The sequence below is a fragment of the Echeneis naucrates genome, chromosome 15 (assembly GCF_900963305.1).
Source record: "Echeneis naucrates chromosome 15, fEcheNa1.1, whole genome shotgun sequence".
NCBI classification, from domain to species: Eukaryota; Metazoa; Chordata; class Actinopteri; order Carangiformes; family Echeneidae; genus Echeneis; species Echeneis naucrates.
In genome coordinates, this window is record NC_042525.1 from 9,786,870 (window position 1) to 9,814,660 (window position 27,791).

Sequence of the window (27,791 nt, forward strand, 5' to 3'; positions counted from 1 at the left end):
TCATTTTGAATCTCGACTTGCCTGCCCACGCACACCTAGCTAAACACAAAAGTGCAATACAACATTGCTCTTAACAGCTTGACAAACTGACAATCCCACTAACAATCACTCCCTCTCCCTCCTTCCCTCCCCCTCGCTCTCTCTGATGAAGCTGTATATTGTAACCAACAAGACTGTAATCAACGCGAATCTAATCAAATCACTGTTCAAACAAGCAGTCCGGGATGCTGAGCTTCCAAGGAACATATCTCAAACTAAGAGGCAGGCTGCCTGTGCAACAGTATGTACTGTGACCAGCCGCTGCATGAAATGAACAAGGATTATTTTCCACAAAGTCACTGACAGCATAATAGCTCAGAGGAAGAGTGTCTTATTCTATTTCTATCTGATGTCAGCAGGTGTGTAATGAGACTCTGACTCTGAGTCCACAATCATAAACACAACTGTAAGCAGATTGCTGATTTTGTTGACTGAGGCCGGTGTGTGATTTACAGTGTGTGTGAGCCGTTGGGCTGGCCATTAAAGTGTGTGTTTCAGATCTATGCAAACAAATGCACATATCCAAACCTCCTCATTATCAGCAGCAGGAAAGCTGCCTGGGCACCAGGACAACTTGTGCGTGCGTTTGTATCTGTGTTTGTGGGATGCATCTAGTTCAGATGAGACTCATTCCAAGATTTGGTTAACCGAGTTGGCTCATCCTATCACATCGCCACAGAGTGTGCAGTTGCTTCAGCCTCTGTTTCATTTAGTGACACCCACACTCTTGTGCTCTTGCCATGAACGTGCATAGACACTCATGCTTGTTCTGCACTGTAATAGACTTGTGCACATGTTCACTCACACACACACACACACAGACACACGCACACACACAGAGATACACACACAAAACTGAATGAGAGAGTGGCAAAGTTACAAAGAGACAGTAATAAAAAAATGAGAAAGTACCAATTTAGCTCCTCACACAGTTCTGCCAGCAGACATCAGGCGGTTGGAGGCAGAGAGTGTTTGCGTGGGTGTGTGTTTGCGTTGGGGGGGGGCTTTTACTAGAGCAGCAGTCTCCAACTTTGTGTACTAAGTAGGGCTGGATTGCATGGCCAAAATCACTAAATATTTAAAATTTTCAGTCGATATGATATAATGCTGATATTTAAAGTCAGTGACAGATGCTGCAAATAATGTATATTGAAATATCGGGAGTGTGTTTAAACCAAATAGCAGTGATTCAAACATCTGCTATCTAATGCTAATAGCCCAAGTATTGAGCCGTTTTTGTCTTTTCAGGTTTTTGAACAGCCCGTTACAGTGAGGTGCTGTCACCTGTAAAGAGCTTATAGCTATTCATATTTCAGTTTAGGGCACAAAAATCACTCTCATGTTTTGTTGCGTACCTATTTCTTCCATTTAGTTTCACCATTTATATTACTTGGTTCACACCACACAAGAATGTGTGAAGCAGCCATTGAGGCATCTGACTAATTTTGACATGCTGCTGTAGCAAAGCCAGTCTATCCAAGATGAAGTGTCACACACACAAATTGGATGTGTGAGTCTGTGTATGTGCATGTATATGCTGATCATAGATTCATATTATTTTATCAAAGGTTTTGGAGCTATTTATAGATTTCTAGAGGATTGATCTTTTTTTTGTTATTATTCAAAACAGAAAATTATGCTTATTTGAAAAGGTAGATCCAGGAAATCAGCAGCGTTTTATTTCATTAATGATTAATTGAGTAACATAATTATTGTCAATTTTATATGCTCAAGCACAAAAAAATGTCTTTGTTCTGCTTTCATACTATTATGTGCGCAACCAGTAGCTAATCTGTAATCCCAACAATCTTCTAGAGGAAAACTCTTGCTGCACTGCCAAATAAAACCTCCTCCTCTGTTCTGTGTTCATACTGTGAAACAAAAGGCTAGTTTGGCCAAATCGGGACTGACATCATTGGCAACAGCTGCAGGCTGCGTGTACTGTGTGTCTACGCGTGTATGTGTGTATGCCTCTGTGTGTTTACGTCTGTGTGTGTGTCTGTCAAGATGAGGTGACCTGATTGCTCAGCTGAGCAGCGAGGGAAGACCCAGACTTGTGTTGTCAGAGTAGCACCAATAACAACCACAAAAGATGGACCACAATGCACCCTGGCTGACAGCCCCTCCTTCTCAGAGCCCCCACCCCCACAAACATAGACATGCAGTCTCACCCACACACACACACACACACACTTCTGACCATGCCAAAGCAGATTTGGAGATGAAAAATGATCCACCACTGGCTGTTCACTGCTGCATCAGCTTCCAGCTATAGAGTGGTGGGTCAGGCCAAATCCTGTTTAAAGAGCCTTGATCCTTATTGCTGTAAAGATAGAGCTAGTTACAACTGGACCCCTGTGTTACCCCGCCCTGACCACAGTTAGTCCACATGTAGCGCAGCATTTGGGTGAATTCCATCAATAATTTCCAAGTACAGTACACACTCCAATAATTGTAAGTGTAAAAAACAACCAAAGAACATTTTTTTTTTTTTACAGTTTTATGTGGGAGTTTTTTACTCAACCAGCTACAGGGGCTGACAGTCTGTAAAACCTGCAGTGAAACATGTCTCACGCTGCCTCAAGGAGCTGTTAACCCACATAAATCAGTTGAATTTGTTTAGGTTTCAGTTGATAGTTTTGCTGTTATACGTCGGCTGAGATTATATTTGCAGAGGGTTTCCTTTTCCAAGAATCCAGATTTAGAGGCTGATCCCATTTAAAGATATTAATTAACAAAGCAAAGAACTGAAAAGTGGCAGCTTTTCCCTGTAGAAGTTGACATTATTGTTAGGAAACACACACATCAGACAGACAGGAGTTTGAGACACATATTTCTTTCTTAACACACACGCGCACATATATACTTGCACAAGCAGAACTGGCCCTCAGCCCCCTGGGGCCTCACCTTAATGGCCCTGTGGCGAACCATGTGTTTGTGTGTGAGGCTTAATAACCTTACAAGGGCCAACCCACCCCTGCTGCTCTTTCTTATTACTCCCTTCACCCCTTCTGTTTTGTCCAGAGGAAGGAAAAGAAGATAGGATGATTCTCAAGCAGCACCTTGGGGGGCTGGAGAGGGAATAGGGTTGGAATAAGAGCTGCAGGGTGGGAATAGGGACAGTATGGAGAGGGGTGGGTTCAGAGGGAAAGCAAAGAATGCTGGGAGTATGGACATGGCTCAGATAAGTGAAGGATTAGCAGGTCCACAATGTGCTCAGAGAGCCCCCCCCCCCCAATTCAGTGCTGAAGTAGCTCCTCTTAATGACCTGTAAAAAGGAAAAGGAGATCCGGTGTGGATATGCCATTTATGCCCTAGATAGATTTCTTCCATCAACTTGACTCCAGTCATATAATTAAATCATGCACTCCCTCCTACTTGTCCTCACTCATTTCTGTCCAATAGTTTTGATGCCAGTGCCAAAATTACACATTTTTTGAATCCTTGGTTTCACTATAATGGGCTGCCAATAGATCATATGTACATAAATCCAAACGCTAACAATAAATTCTATTTTCTGATGAAGCATATGGGAAACTCACTTGAGCAGCAAATGTGTTTAAATAGTAGTCTACAAATGCATTACATGAGTTATGTTTGCTGAAGTTATAGTGAAATTAACGTCTTTTTATGTTTTAAAGTAAGGCCTTATATTGGTGAGTTGCTCTTAAAGATTTCCGCTCTTTAGGCTGAGTGTCACACATTTTTTTATTATACAAGTGTTGTATGAATATTAAAATGTTTGTTTTTGTCTTTTTATTGGAGAAGCACAGATTTCGGTCTCTCACAGTTTATTTTATCACCCACACAAAACCACATATAGATTAACATTCACAAGAACAGAAGGCATCTACTTTTTTCATGGCTCAAAAGCTGGAAACACACTAGTTGCACCTCATACTGTCGAAACTTTCTTTTCAGCTCTATCCATCCTTAAACAAAGACGCAACATATCTGCAGGAGAAACATGAGCAGTGCAAACGTACTGTCTCCCTTTTGTTACTCTCTCTAGACACACGCACTCAAGCCTACAGCAGACACAGTGGACATAGTCACTGTAATATCTGCTGTGATGGTGACAAATGCTTGCTTAAAGTGAGACCTACTAGTGTGTACAAGGAAAGTGGTACAAAAAATAACTTGAATGAGGGTTTAGTGTATCACTGAAGGTGCCTCTGCGTGTCAGTTGAATTGTTTGTGTGTGAGTGAACAGTGTGTGTGTTTTTTGCTGTCACCTCTATCTGTTTTGCATATGCCAGTGTCTGTGTGTTTTCCATGTGTGTGTTTGAGTTCACATGTTTCACCCAGGACTCCTGAGGGTCAGGTGTCTGTCTGGTTTCACAAGGAAACCAAACGGCTCAGATTTCAGCAGGGGTCATCTGTCCTGCTCCGTGGGCCTCAGAGGTTAAAGTTGAGTCTGTGGCGGTATGGTGAGGGAAGATCTGGTCTTGCAAGTACACTCCGCACAAACCTAAATACACACATGTGCGAAGGACTAACTTTATGACAGTTTGATAATTATTCACAGTGTTGGTCAATGAGAAAACATGTTTTATTCCCCCCTGCCTCAAAGTCAATTTACCACTTGCACCTTTACGCCCTCCCAAATTTCATTATGAAACAGCTCCAAGTACTGCTGAAATTATCTACCACCCTTTTTATCCTTGTTCTGTAACTTCCATTTATTGTCCTTACAGGATTAATCAGCTGCCTATTATCTAAATTGACCAAGTGATCATTTTGCTTACATTTCAACTTACAAAAGAATGTGAACGAATTTCCATGGAAGTCACTGCAGTGCATCTGTTCATCCATTCATTTGTTATATCGCTTTGTAGTGTTTCTGTCTGGCACTGAGTGGCCAGAGCTCCTCGTTTGATTCCCAGTTGAGTCTTTTATACATATCTTACTCTTTCTCTCTGTTCCATTTTTTGTCCCTCCTATCAAAAATAATAAAGGCATTCAAATTGGCTATGGATGTTTAATGTATTCAATCTTATTACTAACATTTGCAGACAGACCTACAAAATAACTAAAAACAAATGCCTCCAAATCCTTGTCTGTTTCAGTGCATCTTTTTGTCAGAATATTTTAATCAGTAAATATTCTCTTAAATACAAAAACCTGTGGCGGCTGCTTTGCTGCTCACACGTGTGAAACTATAAAAAAAAAAAAAAAATAAAGTTAATTGCAAATTGACAGACTCAATAAGAACTCAGTGTAAGATGTGATTTTTTTTTTCCTCAGAAGAGTCAGAGGTTTAAATAATTAATGGAAACTCTTGACAATCTGACATGTTGGTTTGCCTGAAAAACTAAATGGTGACACCTAAGTTACATAAGGCACATTGTTTCAGATTTTTTGTCGGTATTTCTCGCCCCTCGTTTTCTTCCCTTCAACCCCCCTCACTCTCTCCCTCTCCCTCTCTTTTTCTCCCAACCTCTCATATACAGGAACTGGCCAATTTCCTGAGCCTGTTTTTCAATTTTGCTTCCCTGTGCGTGTATCTATCACATGCATATGTTTCTGTGTTCCTCTGTGTGTGCATGTTCATCATCCTCTCGTCTTTGACCGGCTCTCAGCTAACAGCTTACAATGTCACAAAAGTTTAATATCATGGGAGGAAACTGATTTGTAAATGACCTGGCATGCTCAGTAGAGTTTGAGTCAGGCTGTGACTTTTCCAGCTTGATGCTGTTACATCAAACTGTGTTTCTGGACATTGTGTAATTGCTTTACTAATGCGCTGATTTGTTTTTAAAAGTGCCCCATGAAGTTTTGGACCACCAGTTGCACAATGGAGGATTGTTTGGAATGTGTTGTGCACATTTTTTTTTTTTTTTTTTTTTTTTTGGTGTGTGATTGTTGTTGCACATGCAACAATAGACATTCCCACTAGTGGTTTCACACCATTCCTCACAGTGACTTACTGAGACAAATGCAGAGAGGAGAAAGACAGTTAGCACATGACCATGGGCATAAACAATGAAAGTGTAAAAATTCTAAGACAAATTTTACTTTAAAGGCTGAAAGGAAATAATTTATTGATACTTTTAGATGCCCAAAAATGCATAGTGTTTTCGCTTTGATTTGAATATTTATTATAAATAAATTAAATGGCTTCATATTAATATTAATGTATGGTTGTTGTAAAGTGTTACAACCCACAACTTGACTGTGACAACTTTTTTTTACCCTTTTAATTTCACAATTCAATACTTGTACAGAAAAATTATTACACTCCAGCCTAACCCCAACAGTTGGCTTCGGGTCTTTATGCAACTCTGTCAAGCAGAGCACCCTGCTTGGCATCTAGCAGTGAAAAATCACCTGTAATGAATGCATTTTTCTGTCTGTCTATATGTCATAGCCCCTTGACTGCCTCCCAAGTTACCACTTTGTTTTAGCAATTTTTTCACAATGAACTTTGGCTCTGAAATAATGTCATGAACAGATGGAGTAATTGTTCCTTCTTTTCATGCACTCTTAATGTACTACTTACATTAAAGGCTGCTGATTTCTCACAACAGAACTCCCAAGCACAGCAGTGTGAACATTGTCTATTTACTCTCAGGTGTTTGTGAATGAAAATGTCCAGCAAATGGAGCAGAACAGGTAGACTTATAAAAATTTAAGGGTGTCAATTATGTGAATAATCAACTCAAAGGAACACACACCGAGTCATGAGCAGGTGGTTTTCATCAAGTAATGAGAGCAAGTAATGAACTAAGTGATAAAAAGAGTTTGTTGAAAGTAAAAAAAGAGGGAAAAAAAAAATCACCGGACCTCAGCAAAAGGTGTTATTTTTTTCTGTCTCATTAAACACTAGCTGAACTTGTGATATTTGTTTGCAAGTGCTTCTAATGGCAACTTGTCCAGCTGAGGCAGCGCAGCTTTGATCAAAGCTCGCACACGCCTGGTTCTTAACCAAGCCAACCGCAAACTGAATAGCCTCACAAATGTTTTTCCTGTTCAGATTGCGGCAATTACTTTTTGACATAAAGTTCATTTAATGCCTGCTGTCTACGTGCTTGTGCAGTTATGGTATGTGTGTGTGCATGTGTCAGTCTCCGTGTGTGTGTATGTGTGTCAGTGCGGTTAGCAAGTGCTGCTTCGGTTGATGAGGGAGCTCCTTATTGCCTGCAGCACAGTGCCTCATGAAAATCAATGTTTGATTTGCCAGCTACTTGATAAAGGATTTAATGCTAAAACATGCCCCCACCCTCCCTGCCCTTGCCACGGTAAAGAAATAGCCTTATTTAGTCCATCTGTTAAGGCCGCCTTCATTCAGGCCAATGTTTGCAAAATAGTGGTATTTGCCTCTGATCAAGCATTTGTGTATGTGTTTGTGAGTGTGCTGGCAGGTAATAAGATCCCTGTGATGACCAGACACTTGCAGCTGACAGCCCCTATATATATATATATATATATATATATATATATATATATATACACACACACGTGTGTGTATGTGTGTATATATATATATATATACACATATACATACACACACACGTGTGTGTATGTGTGTGTGTGCGTTCAGTGTCAGGACGCCCACCCTGCTCTAGGTGTGTGTGCATCGACCAGATTCAGGAATGGAGAAATGCCTGCCCAGCACAGAAAATCAATGAATGCTGTTTTCTCTCCTCCAACGGTCTCCTGTTATCTGCAATGAATACAAAGTACATATTGTAGCACACAGGACACACACTCATACACCTCATCTTTATGTCCACTCCCCTTTCACTTCCATGGCTGGTGCACGTATAAACCCAAAGGAGATTGGGCTAAATTACAAGCGTTAGACCTAATTGGAAGAAATATTGCTCTAGCTTGGTGTTTCCTCATTTGGAGCGTGTTTACAGCCGAGCTGCCTGTCACCTAACAGGACTTAAGTGAGACCTACACTGCTGCTGCCGTCATTGAACTACTGTATACACTCTGCTGTACCAGCAAATCAAACAAGGCAGCCACGAGTGTGAGTGAAACACCATTGTGTTGAGCAGCATTAGCAAAGTGGCCAACAAGTGCCTATTTAGCCAGTGGGCCATCCATTTCATTTCACATCAGGCCTTTTTTAACCATTATGCCAGTGTTGCTCCATCTCTCTCCCTCCCTGTCATGAACTCTGTCTTTCTAGCAGTCTCACTCTCTGTCGGGGATTAGAGGTGATGGCGGTGGTGGGAGGAGAGGGGAGGTGGCAGATTAGCGGAGGCCGTCCGGTGGATCCGTCTGTCTGCTGTCACAAAATAGAATTCATTTTTGTGATCCAGACGCTTATGCTCAGCTCCCTGCACCTCTGTTTGTGTGTGTGTGTGTGTGTGAGAGTGTATCTGTGTGTGTTGCTCAGGCAGAGTAGGGGATTGGCCGCTGGGCTGGGGGTTGGGTGGGTGGGTGGTTCAGCGGTGGAGTTGGAGGTGGGGGCTTGCCCACATCTGCTTGGCAGCTTTTGTAATCACATCAAAGAGAACGTCTACGGCCTGACAACTTTGTACCCTGTTCAACGTGTGCACTAACATATGTACAGAGCGCACAGGTCCTGTGTGGCCATGAATTTCTTGAATGTGTAAAGTGATATAAAGATATACCATTCATCTGTATGAGTAAACCATAGAAGACATCGTTGGTGGTATTTGTTGACAGCTCACAATCGTTCAAATTTCAGCCTTTTCTTGAACTGCTGTATTCATTCCTCTTCACCTATTTAAATGGTATTTTTTTTTTTATGTTAGACTATTTAATGTTTTTACTGTTTGCATTATAGATGTTTAGCTTCTTTTTGTTAAATGTAAAAAAAAAACCAAAAATTTTTGCATACAAATAAAATAAAAGTAATAAAAATAATAAATAATAAAAAATAAGAAGCATGTGGAAAAATTGTACCAGCAAAAATATCAATGACATCCATCACAACTGAAACACGTTATTTTCAATGTTCTAGTGCAATTTTAAAATAAATATTCTTTAATTTTGGACCCATACTCGAACATAATAAGCAATTTGAGGCTATCCCTTTGCGCTCATTGAGAGTTTGGTAAGTATTGTTCACTATTTTTTTGATATTTTACAAATGAACTTGGGAAAAATAACCATTAGTTGCAACTAGAGCTGAAATGATTACTTTAAAAAAAATTAAAAAAAAGATTGATGATGAGACAATTTTTCTTGAATCAAAGCTTCATTTCATTGATTTCACTCTCCTTATACGACATGCTCTGCTTGTGTTGCACACAGATGGTTATTACTGATGCACAACATTTTCAAATTATCATTTATTTGTTTTGGGAGGTACTCAAGTTAAGTGCAATAAATGGGTTTAGTTTAGGTTTTAAAAAGAAATGTCCAGAAATATAAATCAAATGATTTCTCAATTTTAGAGGGAAATCTTCTTTGTCATTTTTCTCATCTTTACTGTTGCTATTTAATAAAGCAACAGGAAAGATGATAAATTTCCAGATTAATTGATGAAATAATCGATAGAATACTTGACCACAAAAATAATCGATAGCCACAGCCCTGGTTGCAGCCCTTGTGGAGGGAAGACAGCGAGCAGGCAAAAGCCTGTGTTAACAGGCTGTGTTGGGGTTATTTCAGAGGAGTGTCAGGTCCTCAGTTGTGGCCTGGCTACTGGCTCATTCATTCACGATGAGAGCATGGTTGATGGATGGACCCGGACTGGAGATCTCTCGGAGGGCTTTGGAGCAGGATGCTGGAGGAGGTCCTTGTAGTCCCTGAAGGAAGTACTGTAGGAGGGAGGAGGGGAGGGGAGAGGGGGGCAGAAAAAAAGAGCTGTCATTAATCAAACTGCCTCCACCTGCCACCTCTCCTCTCTCCTCTCTCCTCTGCCTCCTGTCCTCTCTTTATCCTGTCTGCCACACATCTTTAATCCCCCCCCACACACTTCTATCTACCTTTTTTTTGTTGTTGTTGTTGTTCCAAGTCCAAGTGTAGTCCTCTATTGTAAACAGCCCTTTCAGCCTTTGGCTTGTAGTGTACTCAATCCCGAATATCACTTTGGGAGGTGTTTAATGCTATTACAAGGTGGCAGCCCAGGCACTATGCCCTCCAACAAGGATACATGGACTCATGCTGGGGCTAAACACAACTTAGTTTTCTTAATTCACTTAAACCCGGCCGCTAGTGCTCCCTGCCACCAGTTTCCAAACATCATGGTCAGCGCAGCCCTGTAATGCCCATCTGAGACCCCTGTGATGCGACGAGTTGATTGCTTGTTCCTTTGAGGTCATAGCGAACATTACAAGGTGCTATGACAGGTCAGAAGGCTTTGCTGGAGCTGGTGTGTGGTTCACTCGCTAACTGTACTTCCCCTCAGCTCCCGGTTGAGGAACGTTGACCTTGCTGAGCTGTCAGCTCACCAGCACTGAATTTGTATTCAAGTGTTTGGTTCCCAGTTCTCCAAGTGCCATTAGGGGGGGTTTATTAGTCGCTGGTGATATTCACTCACCCTGTCAGTTCCATAACAGCTAATTGTTCTTCTCAGTCCCTCTCAAGATAATGAAAAGTTTATTGGCAGAATATTTGATATAATCGGCTGTCATCCCATAGGAGCAGGAGACATGAGCTGTGTCATGTGGTTTAAATTAATCACAGCTGAAACAGTCTGTTAAGGAATTGATTTGAGCATCTTGTGGCAGCCATTACTAATTGTTAAAGCGAATTTCCAATATTTCCAATATTGAGATACATATATCCAACATCACATATAAAGTAATTCCATTTTCATCTTCATGCGTTATTTGAGTCCATCCACAAAATAAAGACTTAAGTTACCATTTGAATTATCGCCAGCTCTGTAGTACAACAGTGAAACAGCACAACACAAAAGCAGAACGGTAACATTTTTTAGCTAGTGAGATCAATAGCTTGAAAACACTCATGCACACGTGTAAATTCATGGTAAAATGTAACACACAATTGAGCTTGTTTTTATGGTTTTACGTGACGTTTATATAGTGTGATGCAACAAATCACCGAAAATATTAACAACAGAAGAAGGAAAAATTGCTCTCTCTCCCTCAGCACTCCCTTTATAAATCAGCATTTCAGTGTTTCTTTCTTATCTGCAATCTCTTGCCTATATATTAAATGAGCAACAGTGTGGGCTCATTAAAAATGCATGCTGCGCATTGAGCTTAGGAGACCAATTATCCCACCTAGCTCTTTTACAATGGCTGATAATAAAAGCCCCTGCAGTCGGCCACTCCCCGATTGCTTCGCTGTCTCAACCACTCTCACCCTTCACCTCTCCCATTCTCTCTCTCCCTCACTCCCTCTCTTCGTCCCTTGCCCAGGCCGCCTGTTGTCTTCACACCAGATCATCAGTAAACAGGCTTTTCACTGGTTTGATGGAGTGCAGTGTTTTGATCTGTTGGGATTTGTGTTGTGTGTCTGCGTGCGTGCGTGCATTTGTGTGTGGGTTTTGATGCTGCTGTGCTCTGCAGGTGGCAGTGGACAATGGCATTACAGATAGATGCAGACTGTTGAGTATGTAGGCAGACAAAAACACACACCACGTGGCACACAGGCAACGCACACACATGGGCTCATGTGTGTAAACATATAGATGAAATAGTTACAGCTCACATCATCACGATCATGACAGGAATGTCTCAAGAAGAACAGAGCCCCAGGAGCACAGAGGCTGTTTCCCGCCACATGCTGTACATCAAATATGGATCCATGTGGGAAGGGACTGCATCACTAGAGCACTTAAAGCCGCTATACAGGCAACCTGCTCATCAAAAGGTTGCTATGGATGTATGCATGTGGAACTGTATGGCATGCAACGCTCATCTTGTGTGTTTACACAGGTTTATATGTGTAGTGTTGGTGGTAAACTCGTTGAGGATCAAACACGGGCAGTTCTCGATCACAGCAGGCAAGGAGAAAAGGCAATTCAAGGATGTTTCTATCGCTGTTGATTAGGCGTGTTTAAATGTGTACATCAGCACACACAGTGAGCTGTCTCCACCTCGCTGCACTTCAAACAGCCCAGAGCTGATGGATGATAAAATCCTGCTCCTGCACTGTCAGGAAAACAAGTTAAGGGGCCTGCTCAGCTGGGTCTGTCGAGCAACGCCATGATGAGTCTATCAATCGATCAGCCAAGAGACAGAAAATTAATCAGCAACAACTTTGTTCGTAAATGTATTTGACTCATTTTTCAAAACAGAATAGCTAAAATCTGCCACTTCCAGTTTATGAATGGTGAGAATTTTCTGCTTTCTTATGTTTGTATAGTTATAAAAGGAATTAATATTTTCTGTTTTGAAGCCGTGACCTTTGGCTCTATGAACCTATAAAGGAGATCCATTTTGTGACATTTCCAAGACACAAAAACAAAAACAAAAAAACAAACAAAATACTGATTCAATTACAGACGTTTTTAAATATCAATATCAGTTTAAAGGTCTCAGGAAGTGCCTTAATTGATGTCAATCAAGTCAGTGTTCAAGAGGGACACGGTCACCCCACCTCTGCTTGTAGCTTGAGGCTTGAGGCAGAATCTAACTTGTCAGCTTTTGAATTACATTGTGTGTAATGTGGGCAATTTGTTTTGATAAGGCTGGCTCTGTTGCATTGATTTTCATACTTGAATTTTTTTTTAATCATTTAACTGTCCAGTGTAAGTCCCATAATGTCAAAACTCTGGAAAGATTCATTGAGAGTGGAAATAATCGTTAACCTTACTTTGGTGTGTCATTATAATTGGCCACAAAACCTGTCAAGTTCAGGAGCCAGATTTCATTTGATGTGTTTGCTGGCTGAGGAAAGCCCTTCTTCACTCCCTGTAGGTGTTGTTAAAATCAGAGTGACTTCATTAATAGTCTGATCTGAATGTAATTAAGAATGAGGGGAGGGTGGCCGGGAGAGAGAAAGTGAGGATGTGATGAGGAGAGATTCCCTTCCAGCTCTCTGTTTAAATTCCTCTTTCAATGTTGTTGACAGACCCAGGGACAAGAAACTTGAGAGAGAGGAGTAGGAGGAGGTCAGCGAAGGAGGATTATGATGAAGCTTGACCGTTTTTATCTCATCTTCTTGTAACAGCTTCTTCTCGAGAAAGGTCTGTTACAGCTGGTAAACACTGGGAGTGCTGTGCTATCACAGCGTTTTGAGATGTTTTGGCTCATTTGTGTATGATTAGTCTGCCTGACTGCCTGCCTTTGTTTTGTGTATGTGTGTTTTATCTGAAACACACCCATGCACACGCTCACACGCAACCTCACACACACCAGCTTTTCTGCACTTGTGTTTATGCGGCACTGGGTGAAAACATAAATTGGAGACAGAGCGTTCCCCGTCTGCAGGGCTTGGAAGAGGGTTTAGGCTTGGAAAGCTGGCTTTCCTCTCAGGAAGTGTTGTTCCTCACCACTCTCCATAAACACTGGAAAAGAGACCCAAAGAAAATGTCCCAGACTCACTATTTCCACTGTAAACACACAGACATACACATATTTTGCTGCTCTCCCTCTCTCTATTTCTCTCATATGTGTCTTGTTGCTCTCTCAGGCAGGGGACTATGTATTTTTCCAAAGCAATATAAAAAATGCCAGCGTGTGATGCAGAAAACAAGTCTTGACCTATGCACAACAGCTGCCTCAACTTTAAAATTGATGAATGTTATATTTAAAGATTTGTACGGTCCTCTCTGTATTACAAACACACAGCCAGGAACCAGAGACCACAAAATAAGACAGACCCTCCCTATTTCATCAGTATTTCACCTTTAACTTTGACCGAGACCAATGTTGAAGTCAACTTTTTCTTATACAACCAAAGGTTTTCATGGCAGTATTACTGTCATTAGATTTGAAACAATAAAGAAATCAGGATCTGCGAGTGTACGTTGAAGTCCTGGGTGAAAATGCCGGTATGGTGCACTTAAATTACCTCTCAGAGCAGGGTAATTGTTACTTTTCAGTTCATAACAAGTGGTTAGATTGCAGGTCCTCTCTTGTGCTGTGTAAGTTAATAAATCTACACAAGCAAGAGAGAGAAAGTAAGACAGAAAGAAAGCGCTTTCCATTAATTTTAGTTGTCATGGCATTTATTCCCACACTAGAGCATTATGCTGTGAAAATATCATAGCTAAAACCCAAAGAGCCCAAATAAGATGTGAAATGTTCAGTTTATCATAGTCAGAGTTTGAATTTGACAACAGGGAACAGGACTCCATACTCACAAACAAGTTGGCTGCTGTAATTTCATTGCAGTTGTTTTTTTTTTTTTAATCATCAAAGGCCCTTCTCCATCCATCAGTCCATCCATCACGCAAAGAAAAAAAAATGCTGCAGATGAAATGCTTTGTGGCAATACAAGCCAGACATTATCTTTTTGCTGCTATTCTCTCCTCTCTGGTAAAAACACAGATTTCACTTTACCACCCAGCCGGCTTACACAGCACCTTAATCTGTGTGTGTGCAAAGTGTGTAGCGAGGGGAGAGGCAGAGCGAAGGAGTGTCAAAGAGAGGGAGGTTAGAAACCTTTTTTTATTACATTTCCTCCGCAGTGAAAGAGGAGGCAAGATGGACACTCCATATCTCCCTGCTGCGCCAGAAAACTCATCTAAATGGAAAACACATTGTCTTCATTATTTTGCGAGAGCTGAAAGAACAGGGTTGTCATGGTAACAGCCATCTGAGTGAGCGCAAGCGGTCGGCCGAGGGGCTGGTTTTAGGGCCAGAGGAATGGAGGGAGAGAGAGAGAGAGAGAGAGAGAGAGAGAAAAGAGAAGGAGGAGGGGGAAGGAACAAGGAGCCAGAAGAGGTGGGGAGCGCTGGTGGTGGATAGAGAGGAGAAGGGACTGCGATGAAGAGGGTGGAGATGGAAGGAAGACAATAGAGATGGTGAAAAGAAAAATAGGAAATTGTGGGGTGAAACAAATGGAGAGGAAAGAGAGCAGCGGGTGTGATGTAGAGAAGATGGAGGAGGGGGGGTGGGAGGTGCAGAGGGTTTGTGAGAGGAAGCAGGGAGTGCCTTTTTCAGTGGAGCCAGACAGTGCAAATGGCCAGTTAGTGGCTCTAAGAGTGCAGTTCAGAGGCCCTTATTAATTTCAAGGGGCAGCAAGATGGTAGATTTAACTTCTCAGGAAATCTCTACCAACTGTCTATCTCTGCACAGCCAATGGTGCTCACTGTGTGTGTGTGTGTCAAGGGAAGAGCAGATCCTTTCCCACTGAGCTAACATTAGAAGAACCCGGTGCTTTGGTAAACACGTCAAGGGGACGACAGGCTCCACTTCTCCAATCCAGCCAGCGCCTCAGCAGTGATCGACAACCTGCCTGCTGCTGTCTTTATTAGTTGCTCCCTTAGAGCAGCCCCTGGCAGCAGCAAGCCTAACATCATAACGGCCTTCATCAAATATTTACCCCTCCTGAATCTACAACATGCAGCAAGGCTACATCAAATAAAACCAAGTGCCAAGACAATATCTAATCCAGTGCAATCCCTCTCCTTGTCAACTTCGTTCTCAGGCCTTTCTGATGCTGGGCGGATTTTCATGACGCTCCTGTCAGTTTAGCATCAAGTGGAGGATTAGGGCTGTTGCCGCAGAGAAAGCGACATAGATGATTGTTTATTTACGAGTTGTTTCCTGCATCTCTGTTATATAGCCAGTGGCGCTGATGTGACTGAGGCCTGACATGACACCATTCTGACAGCCATCAGGCGCTTAAGGAAATTAAAGTAATTGCTTAAGTCTTTGTCGTGTAAATACTTAGAACCACCCCCTGGAGTATTTGGCTTGGCTGTGACATCCAATCTTGTGAATTTTCAAAGGAACTGTATCATTATCATGATTGTTTTGGGTTTAAAAATGGCACAGAATTTAGGAAGCAAAACATACTGCCACCTGTGGTTGATTTATCCCAGTTTTCATAAATGCTCATCCACAATTATCTGCATTGCATAAAGGGAAAAAAAAATGTTATGTTGGGGTCAGTCTACACTGTTTGACAGTTGCCTGCTTGAAGTGTTCTTGTGGAAGATAAACAGAAGCCATCGCATGATCTTTCAGCATCAAAGTTGTTTTCTTTTTCCGATTCCTGTGCAATTGTAGGCAAGGGAGGAGCGAGGGCTTCGGCCTGTGATTGACCAGCACTTAGGGAAAAAAACGGCGTGCACTCGGTTGGCTGTTTGGCTGCTCTGGCTGGCTGGCTGGCCAGCTGTGTGGCTGCCTGTAGGTCTTAGTGATTCATGTCACACTGTAATTGGTTTACCTGCTCCCTGTGTGTCTGTGCTCTGAGAGGACCAAAACAAATTACCCAGGGATGACCTCTCACCATCTCTCTCTCCTGCTCTGCAACCATTTCCCCCCTATCTCTGCCTGCATGTCACTCCCCGCCTCCCACTTTGTGTGTCAGTGTTTTTCCCGCCACCCCCTGCTCTTTCCCTCTGTTTCTCTGTCTGCTCTGCCTTTTACATACCTCGAATCCCCCAAGAACACCCACAGTGGGACAACATTTTAGAAAGAAAGCACTAACACAGCACAAATACACACATTAAAGCCCCTTGAGGGTCGAGGATGCGTGTTTCTTTGTCTGCCTTGTGTGTCAAACATCCAGACACATTACACAGACACGGATGAAGATAAGCTGATCGAACAGAACAATACTTGAGATTATAAAGAAGAAAAAAAACAACACATGGCCACATAGTGGAGTGTTTTGTAACACTAAAATAGTGGGTTGTGAAAGCTACAGTGAAACGCATTAGCCTTTTGCATTAGCTGGGTTTTGCACTCACTGTGTACCTGTACCTGTGTGGATTGTCCCTTCACTGAAAAAAAAAAAACTGGGGTTCTGTGTACACAGACAGCACAGACTGTTTCATTTTCACAGCAAGCAGATGTTTTGTGTACTCCTCTGCTCATGCCCTCTCTCTCTCTCTCTCTCTCTCTCACACACACACACACACACACACACACAAAGCAAGATGAATGAGTGCATCATTCTCCCCTCTATTCGTGTAGAAAGGTCTTGCTGTTTCTAAGGTTATTTAGCTGTTTCGGTAGAAATCCACTCCAAAGGATTTCACACAGTGTGTGCAAAGCTTGAAAATGTGATTTGTTTGTATTTGTTGCATCGCTGGTTACACAAACTTCAATCAGAGTATCTGGTACATGTTTGAACAAACATTAGTCTTCTTCTGTTCTGTTTGTATAAGTCCCTTATCCTCTACCAACTCTACCTGCTGGAGCTTGAAACATAAATTAGGAATGTGCACATGATTTCCATATACTGGGTACTGTACAGCAACAACTTTAATCCTAAAAAAGATCAAGTGCTTTTTTTTTGGTTTGTTAAGAGTTTTTAGCTGTTTGACCCGCTCACATCTGTAGATGCAGATCATGCAGCATCATTGATAAGGTGAACAAAACCTTATTTTTTGCAGTTAAAAAAAATCTATCTGTGATCTGATGAAGCGAACATTTATTTTGTGTGATCTGTTTGAGAGAGGTCTTTTTCTATTTGAAATATTTTAGATACCTGAATTATTATTATCAGACAGCCAGTGACTTTTTCCACTCAATTCTGTGTATTGATCAGACTTGTGGCACATTAATGAGTATAAATGGGCCGAGATTTTTGGTTTCCTCATCACATGCAGTTACTTATTTATATATTTTTTCATAGTCCTGATTAGATGTGTTTCAATAACTGATACATTATGTTCTTTACTCTACTAGCTGTACCATGTGTGTCCTTTCACACACACTGATTTCGGCATGATGTCTAATTGGAAGAGCTCAAGAATAGTTTTTCAATGCTTAATTGGATTTGTTCCATAAAAGATCAGAGGGAGAAATAAGGGTTGCTTGGCAGGAGGTTGCTGCACTGTAGGACGTTTTGTTCCACCAAGTGCAGAGAGGCTGAACTGGTTCCTTTTTTTGTAAGGATTGTGCTTTTGGAGTGTCAAAGACAAGGGGAATGGAGGACAGACACAGATATATTTTTGCTCTCTCTAATGACACCAATACCATTTCATGGCTTACTGAGCAGATTGAATCACAGTCACTGTGTAAGTCTCGCTCTCTTCCCCCTGTTTGTCTTTGCTGCACACACGCTTCATAACTCTCTCCTCACACACATTATCTCACGCATGTTCGTATGGTACCGTACGCTGATGTGTTACACTCACCCTGGTGGATGTTGTTTAATTGCATTTGGGTCAGCAGTTTGCTGGTGCTGAAACCGAAGGACATGGAATTTGTCAGTTTACCCGTTCAGCAGTCACAGAGGGCAGTGTGTGAGCTAACAGCTCTGCTGGAGTCAGGCCCGTAAGGTTAGCTTTACACAAGCCTGTCAGACAGCACTGTCAATCACTCTCCTCTCCTTCTCTGATACACTTTTGCTTTTATTTTCTTGTTATGATGTGTGAGACTGTTGTTCCACTTGGCAAAAATCATGTCATGGAGCACAGTAATCAGGCAGTCCTAAGGATAAAGGTTTTGCATTGGTCTTGTGTTCTCCACGCACACACTGACACACACTCATACACCCTCCTCTGTGTATCATGAGTGATAGAATCTAGCCTTTCGTGACAGTGGAAAATCGTATGTGGCAGCCAGGACATACAATCTTCCCCAGCTGGTATTAATAGTCCTCAGCAACTGGAACATTCTATGGAATAAGGAGTTCATTCATTCATCATGTGATGCTCAAGCTCTGTTTCTGGTTGTGGATGACCCGATTCCGTGTCTCTTAGTTTGATAGATGGCCTTTCCCTGTTAATGCACTTGAGACAATAAAAACCCAAAAAATATGAGGCCACACACACACATATGAAAAAGGGGTGAATAACACAATGTAAATCTTCAGTCTATTGAACCCAGTGGTAGATAATTTCATAAAATGATATGATTGTGTGTTTAGCTATCATATTTTGTTTGTTTTAGTTATGGTTATTTGTGAGACAGTAATTTGGCCACAGAAGTAAACTGGTCCTACATACAGTTGTGATCAGAAGTTTACATACACTCATCATGGGCATGAACGTTATATTAATATTGTGCTGCTCTTTTTCCAGGGTGAAATTATTATACAATGTACATCTTCAATGATTTTTAAAAAACACAATTGGGTGCTCAACTTTGACTTTAATTCAGGTTATCTCTAATCCACACCGGGTCAAAATTATACATCCAGGCTCAAATATTTACATACAGCCCCGCTAATATTTGGTTAAATGTCCCTTAGCAAGTTTCACCTCGACCAGACACTTTTTGAAGCCATCGACAAGCTTCTGGCATTACTCTGGCTGGATATTTGACCACTCTTCTTGGCAGAATTGGTAGTTAATTTAAATTGCTTGGTTTCCTGGCACAGACCTGGCTCTTAAGCATTGTCCATAAATGTACAATAGGGTTGAGGTCAGGGCAAGAGCTTTATCTGTTCCCAAACCAGTATTGATGTATGTTTGGGATCGTTATCTTGTTGGAACGCACAATTGTATCCTACTTTCAGTCATCTAGCTGTTGATTTGAGGCGAATTTGAAGGTAGTCGTCGTTCTTCATAATTCCTTCTACTTTTCGCAGTAGACCAGTACCACTGGCAGCAAAACGGCCCCACACCATGATGCTACCACCACCATGCTGGACAGTTGGTACAGTGTTCTTACGTTTGAAAAGCATCACTTTGACTCCTCTAAATGTACTTCTTGCCATTGGTGCCAAACAGCTCAATCTTTGTCTCATCTGACCATAAAACGTCTCTCCAGAAGGCGTTGGTTTGTACATGTGGGCACCTGCAAATTTCAATCGAACTTGAAGGTGTTGATTTCAGAGCTGGGCTTCTTTCTTAATCTGCATTTTCTCAGTCTACGGTGATCTAAAGCACTCTTCACTGTGGACAGTAACATGGCAGGCTTGATCCTTGGTGGTTCCTGGATTGTTCCTGAACATCCTAACCAACTTCCTTTCGTCTGAGGGTGATAGTTTGGGTCTTCTTCCAGAGCTTCGCAAAGTGGTCAGGCATCCAGATAACTTTTACTTCCGTACAATAGCTTGAACTGATGATTTTGGAATCTGGATTTGTTAAGAAATGGCTCCAAAAGACATTTCCAACTTGTGGAAATCTACAACTCTCCTTCATAGCTCCTCACTGAGTTCCTTGGATTTTCCCGTTGTTCTGAGTAATGGTCAATCCAATGAGTGCTGTCACACAAATCCTTTTTTTGCTGGCACAGAGAAACTACCAGCTGCAGTCAATCATGATCACCAAAGAGAAGTTAATAGCGCTTGGCCTTGTCAAGTCCAAAGAAATTCTACAATCTTCAGCATCACTTATTTAAAGATTCAGGGGCTTGCATGTAAATATTTGAGTCTGGAGGTATAATTTTCAGCCAGTGTGGATTAGAGAAAATCCAAAATAAATTCAATCTAAATCACCCAATTCCTGTTTTTTTAAATCGTAGAAGATATACATTGTTTTCTCATTCCACCCTGGAAAAAGAACAGTTCAAATAATCATTAAAAGCCCAAAATTAATATGACATTCATTCCTGTGATGAGTGTATTTAAACTTCTGACCACAACTGTATCAGCTGCTCTCTGCCTACCAGATATATATAAATCTAATATTCACTGTACTGCTATCTTAGTTTTTGACTCAGTCTCCATCCAGCTGGTAAGTGTGGCTGTATACCAGTATAGCAAGACAAACCCTCTTCCCAATATCATAATATCCAGTTTTGGTTTTTTTTTTTGTCCCTATGTCCCTATTAATATCATGGGACTTTTCATTGTCAGACAGATAAACAGCTTGTCTCAAAGTAATTACTGAATCAGTGAATTATTGATAGATTAAACAAAATAGCATTTAATTCCTAATATGTTGTGTCAGCATCTTATAATAATCACTAAAATATTGTAATGCTTTTAGAATAAGAAGTGTTTGGATGCTGGCCTTTCCCAACTGAAACCCAAATGCACAATACCCCCCCCCCCCCCGTACATGGGGGTTTTTTTGATCTCACACATTGAATGGTTAAATAATCGACTCCTCCTGGGGGTATTTAGTGTCACATACCTGCAATACCCCTAACTGAAGCGCCATATTTATAGACAGCAACAGAGTAGCTCACATATCCCCACATCACAGCTGTTTGCATTGCAGTGTTGGGTGTCACATAGCTGTCCAGTGCTCCCGTGGTTGTCACATTAAAACTGAAGATAAACAAACAGCAACATTTACAGTTTATTTTTTCCACCCCTGGGAAAAGTCATTTCACATTTTTATTGAGGTTGGTGGTTCTGACGCTGTGTAGAGGGCTGAGTTTTATAAAGGCCGGAGGGAGTGATATGACTAATAGTTGGCTTTGCTGAGAGGGAAAAGGAGAGGGGGAGAGATTAGTGGAGGAGAGGATTAGAAGAAAGTCCACAAAATAATACAAAGAGCAAAACAAAGCAGAAACACAGAGATTTGATGGTGGAAGTCGGTTTACGGGTCGGGGGGGGGGAATGAAGAAAAGGGAGCTGAGGACAGAGTGGAGCGCACCAGAGAAAGTAAAGGCAGTTAGAGCAAAAAGGGAATGTCTGGCTATGGGAGTTTGCCCCAAGAGATAATAGTGTGTGTGTGTGTGTGTGTGTGTGTGTGTGAGTGTGTGAGAACTGGTGGCTTTTTACAGACACACTGTGACTAGAGATTGTGGGAGGGAGCGGGAGAGAGAGGCCAGCACAGCTGAGTGGTGTTGATTGGCCTGTTTGAAAACACATGAACTGCAGACAGAGAGCGTAAAAGAGAGAGAGAGAGAGAGTGGGAGAGAGAAAGTGTGTGAGAGAGAGAGAGAGAGAAAAGCTCTGCACAGGGAGAAAGTGTCGCTCTGTGCCGTGCCACGCTGCAGCCCAAACCACATTAGAGCAAATGAATCCATTCCACCTCCTGCTATGGCAGCTCCCGCACGGGGCCCCAGGAAGGGTGGGAGGGAAGGAGCGGGGGCAGACGGGTGGGAGAGCGGCAGGAGGGTTGAGATATGAGGGACGGAGAGAAGAAAATGATAGAACAGAAAATGGAAGGTGGTGGAAAGGAGCTGCATGCTGGGTGGCTCTAATGATGTCAGAGGGCCATAGAAAAGGGGAGCGAAGAGAACATAGTGGCGAGAGAAAGAAAAATCTGTGACCATATTATTGAGGAAGGGGAGGAGGAGAGAAAACTCCCCGCTGTGTCCAGAGAACAGGAGTAATAGTTCTGTCCTCCTTTTTCTGACTGTTGCTGAGTAAAGATTACCTCTGACCCAACTTCACCTGGCCACTCCTTCAGATTGTTCATGGCTGCTCTCTAAGCTCTTCAGTACTGGGTGATTAAACATGATCATCAAAGATATAATTGTCCATAGGAGTGCACCCGGCATTATTTAACTTCAACAGGAAATCACTTATGCATTGTGGATGTCATTGATTCTCAATTTACAGCAGGATCAAATTATTCACATAATTTTATCAGCGCACAAATACCACTTGTTTCAATGAATAATTCAGCTTAAGATGTCATTAAAAACCAAGTATTAGCAGTTTCTGAAGTTATGAGGAGTTTGATCTTGAAGCTTCATTTTCATTTGCTGGCTTTCATTCCTCCATCAAAAAGACAGGAGCCAATTGTGAGCACTAAAGTTACAGGTAAAGATTTCTCTCCCAGCTTAACTAACACGAAAGGACTTTTCAGATAGGCATTGATGATTACAGCATGTCCTTGCTGAATACATCAGGAATTTCTTTTAGATTGTTTATGTGTGGAAGCTTTTCTCAACTTGTTCATGAAGGGACAAATAAACAAAATTGAATTAAATTGGCTCCCTTTTGCAGATATTTACTCAGTAACTCAGATATGTAAATACTGTTACGCAGAAATACCCTTTCTAACGTCAACAATGCTGATTCCAACCGTATCACCCAATCCTGCTTTAGTAATTTACCAGTGTGTCATGAGCTCCTATGTCTCTGCTTCCATTCAACCCCCACCGACGGATAACACTCATGAAGCAAGCTGCACTTGAAAAAGGTGATAGTCATTTGTATGAAATTAGAAATCACTCAAGCTATGAGCGATATTACGGCGCGCACGTGTGTGTGTACGTGTGCGCGCGCGCGTGCGTGCATGCGTGCGGTGCCACCGAAAATGAAGAGATTATTTCAACACTCTCTCTCTCTCTTTCTCTTCCTCCTTTCCCCACGGAGGCCGACCCTTCCTGCCCCCTTACTGCCATACTCCAGTGCTTTTCATATTACTGTGCTTTTGTTTCTGAACACTTATTTCTTGCCCCACTTCCCCCAGCTTGTTTTGCTCAAGAAAGTGATAAGGAGAAGAGAAAACCAAACGTGTGTGTGTGTTTGAGAAAGTGAGAGAAAGAGACAGAAGCTTCATTGGATGTCAGTATTATTTGTGGTTTGTTACTCGTCTGTGATTCATAGCAGCATCTTCCCACTGCTGTTTAAAGGAGGGTTGTAATATGCACAGCATAATTGGATGTGTAATCCTTTGCTTCGCACTTCTGGTTAACAGTGCTGAGTGGAGCTGATTAAGATGTTTGGAAGACAATAAAGATTAAGCAGACCTTTTCTCGGTGTGTGTATGCTTGAACAAAAACAGTACTAACCCAAAAGGTATGAAACGGAACAAGAATCTCACACTGCAGCTGAGTTGTATTCTCTTTTTTCCAGTCCAGCTGCAATCAGTGAATTTGTGGGGAAGAGAAGGAGATATGAACATTCAACATGTTTCCCCTCCTATGTTGAGATGACAGATTAGCACGGATTATTTTGATAGTAAACACAAAGGGGTGAGGATGTAGTGCGAGAGGAAGGCTTCAGCCATGTCTCCACCAAAGCATGGTCTGTTATGTAACATATTTTTACCCCTGAACGTTGGGGGGCGTGGTGCTCATAGAGCTCCAGTCATTCAGTCAATCAGTCAGTCAGACAGGAAGACTGACTTTATCTCAGCTACTACTCAGCTGAAGACAGCTGAGCCCAGCCAGTCACATTTTTACCTCACTCATTTTCCTCTCAGAACCAGAGGGCCCATCTTTTCATCGACTAACAAAAGCGCTGGCCGTTTGTAAGAGGCGGAGGAGGGGTGTGTGCATGTGTGTCGGACTTTGTGGAAGCACAACAGAAAAGGGGGGAGGGGAGGGAGGGTCGGGTCTTGGGTAAAGAGAGGCAGCTATTTCCTCCCTCCTCTACAGTCTTGGCTACGGGGTCGTTGGGACAGAAAGAAGGGGAGCTGCAGGAGGACCGTTAATCAATAGCCACAAGGTCAGACAGCCAGCGCTGGGCCGGAGTGTGCCCTGTAAGCGGTCCGTGGAGCTGCCTGGCTGCTGAAGGGGATTTGCAGCACTTGTCAGGGCTTAAAGGAGCCCTCGCTGGACCACTTGCTTTGGGTGGTGTGTGAAAGACACATGCTGGTTGGCAGCAGGAGAGGGAGACATCTGCTGGATGCTGGGAGACACCACAGCGCAGCAGAATTAGGCCACCCAAAGCCATATGGTCATATAAGGTGCTGTCAAAGTGGCTCTGTGGCCTGCAGGATGCAGTTAGCTGCATCATGTCTGTGTAATCTGAGAAAAGGTAGTTGACCACAATTCCTTCTTATGCATGTGTGTATCCACTGATGTTTAAGACTGTGTAAGTGCTCTCCAGGTAATTCTACTCTGGTAATGCTTAAGCTCAGGGGATTAGTAATACACTCTTATTCTCATAGTGTTCCTTTGAAGTTTTACCTTTATGCTTAATCAAAGTGACGAATGCAAGCTTTTGTGTTTATATGCAGTTATGTGCGTGTGTGTGTTTGAGAGTCAAAGCCAGAAAAGTGTGAATATTTGCAAAACTCTTTCCATGATAAGCACACCAGACTGAGCATTGCACATGAAAACTTCCTGGCTGTGCACTGCGCTCCCATCGTATTCATTCTCACTCTTTCTCACAGCGGGGCATCTTGGGGGACCCTTTATCAGCACTGAGCAGCTTTCTAGGGCCCTGCCCCCCTGCTCCCACCTGGGGTTTCTCAGTTTGCCTTTTGTGTGGAGGAATCTGAGGCGGACCAACATTGATGGAGATGAACACAGAAGGATGGTGAGGGATGGAGGCCTTGCTGGCAAATCAGCACGACACCTATTAATCCCGCTTCAATCCATTTCTCCCAGAGGGTTAGAAAAGTGAGCATGGGGCTGAAATTGTTCTAGTTGTTGCTGCTCACTTTTAGACCAGAACAAGATATACACAGACGGGCATGCGGGATGCGGTAAAGCCAAGACTTATCTTCTGTCAGTTGTGGGCATAAATTATTGCCACATTGATAACCTTGGCATGAGGTGTGCTTCTTCTAAAGACGGATAACACTTCATGGCCTTTCTTAGCTGAGTGTTTGATTTTTCACCAATAGGTAATGCAGAGCAAATAAATTTTCAGTTGCATCATGTTCCCATTAGTCATTAAAAGTGCTGCCGTGGAAAATCTCTGTTTCATGCATTTGGAAGGAAAAAAAAAACAAAAAACGCTTGAGGCAGATCAAACTCTTAGATGAGTCAGTGTATAAACAAGCTGGCTTTCCTGTTTTTTGAAAATTTGTCAAGCTCCTAAAATGCTGTTTGAACTAGTCTCTTCACATGTGTGACATGGAAGAAACCTCCTCTAACAGCTGTACCTCTCATCTTCTTGTTCTTCTTCGCTTACAGGGTAAAGAACTTTTAATGGCGTCCCGGTAGAGGCATCAAGATGAACCCATTACCATCAATGGATCGGCACATCCAGCAGACCAACGACAGGCTGCAGTGCATCAAACAGGTGTGTATAAAGGCCAGTTTCAGCAGCTTTTGACATGGATTGTAGATGTTTTTCTTTCTTACACTCCTTTCTCCTCTCAGTACCTTATATGGGCATCAGTTTTTCTGGCTATTAGCTGCAGTCATACAGATCTTGTTCCACAGGGTCATAGAGAGAGAGAGAAGGAAGCAAATCTGGCAGTGAGCGCAAAAAGAGACTTCAAAGAGACTAGCAACATAAGAGACGCCACTTTTTTTTTTTTTTTCCCTGTTCCTGTGTTCCCTTATATCACGTTCCTGACTCTTGACGTATACTGGCCCTTGTTGTGGTTTTGCTTAAATGCTTACTTCACTGCCAGCTTTCAGGAGACTCCTCTGAGACAGATACAGACTGAAAGACACCGTCAGACATAACCCAGGGCTACCGCCTCTGCTTGTGATTAACAGTCTACCAAAACTCGCTGGCTGGCTGGCTGACTGGCTGGCTGGTTGGCTGTGGGCTTATTTGTTTATACTACGTGGGTGTGATCCATTATATCTCCCAACATCCATATGACACCATGCCTTCCAGTGAATCAGTGAATGAGCCTGTGATTATGAGGTGACATATCAGTTCTCTTGGTGCCTCCTCTTAAACCCTCCCCTGCCTCACTCTCACCCAAACGTATAAGCACCCACTATTATAGCCTTTATATAGACAGGCTCTCATTGCCTCATCTTTACCTTTACTTTTATTGCATACAGCAGTGTGCTTGTCATCAAAATCTTGGATAGCTTGATTTCCAAAATGCCAGCTTTTCTTGCGTGAGTGAATTTTGATAGTACTGGAATTGGCACTACTTATTTCCCCAAGCCTCCTCAATTACTTTCTTTAGCGTCACAGATAAGCCCTAAATATCCTGAGTTAACACATCTAGCCTAATAAATTCACTAATTGTAATGTGGTTTATATATTTCTCAGCTCTAGCTGTAATAGAGCTTGTAGTAAAGCAGACTTCAAAGGCGCAGAGTTAGTCAGTGAGCTCTGAGCTCTGTCAGCAGGCTGTTGTTTTGGTTTGGGGAAAGCCGCTGGTAGATGTTGAGATGCTGTTTTCCATGTAGCCAGGTAGGTGTGGACCAGCCAGATTTTCAACTGCTCAGAAAAAGAGGGGTAAGTCGGTCAATCATTTCACAGCTGATAGTCCGTCAAACGTCTGGCTCTTTGTCTGCTGAAATCCCATCATTGCTGCTACTGCTCCTGCTCGGCCCTCCCCCACCCCACCTCTGCCTCCCCATTCTTGTCCTCATCCAACCCTGAACAGCAACGAGAACAGCTCGAGCCCCATCCTCCTCCTGAACCTCAGCAGAGCTATTTCACTCTGCTGTCCTCCCCCTCACACCAGAGTCGAGGTTGTTGGGCAGAGTCGGCGTTGAGTGCTGCAGCAGGAGGAACTGTGACTACAGATCTAGACAGACAGCCCCTGCTGTGCTAGCTCTGATTCCTCTCGCGCTGGAGGCTGATACGCCTCCCATCAAGTAGCAATAATGCCAGATTATATCACTCATCTAGAACAGGCTCTTCTCCTCCCTCTGACTCAACAAGAGCATCTCTTTACTTTCTCTCGTTCTCCCTGCTTCTCTTCATCATCAGTCAAACCCCTGCAAGAGTACGCAGCTAACTCCATAATGGATAATCTTCGCATCACAAAAGATGAGTCACTCAAGACCTCTCTTGAAGCTCATGATATCATTGGAAGCTCGATGAGATTTTCTCTGTGAGCGGGTACCAGGCCTGACATGTAAGACTGCGTTTGCACCGAAGAGCCCTTTTGTCGCACACTGTCATAAAGCTATCCTTTCAAAAATGCTCACTTCTGCTTTCCCCTTAAGACAATAGCTCTAACTTCTCTGCAAGAAGACACAAAACAAGATGCTTCAACTCCAGAAGAGAATAATAAATGCTTTCAAGAGGGCTCAATCTCGCCGATTGAACAAGCTGTA

The 27,791-nt window shown here is 42.5% G+C and overlaps 1 protein-coding gene across 3 annotated transcripts in view; it reads left to right on the forward strand.

Moving 5' to 3' along the window:
- Positions 1–27,791, forward strand: part of zmiz1a (zinc finger, MIZ-type containing 1a) — a 93,221-nt gene that overhangs the window by 37,965 nt on the left and 27,465 nt on the right. For all 3 annotated transcript variants that reach the window (XM_029520582.1, XM_029520584.1, XM_029520583.1), the window contains exon 4: positions 25,725–25,833. In XM_029520582.1, coding sequence (XP_029376442.1) covers positions 25,765–25,833 — 69 coding nt within the window. In that variant the 5' untranslated portion in view covers positions 25,725–25,764. The remainder of the gene's footprint in view (positions 1–25,724; positions 25,834–27,791) is intronic.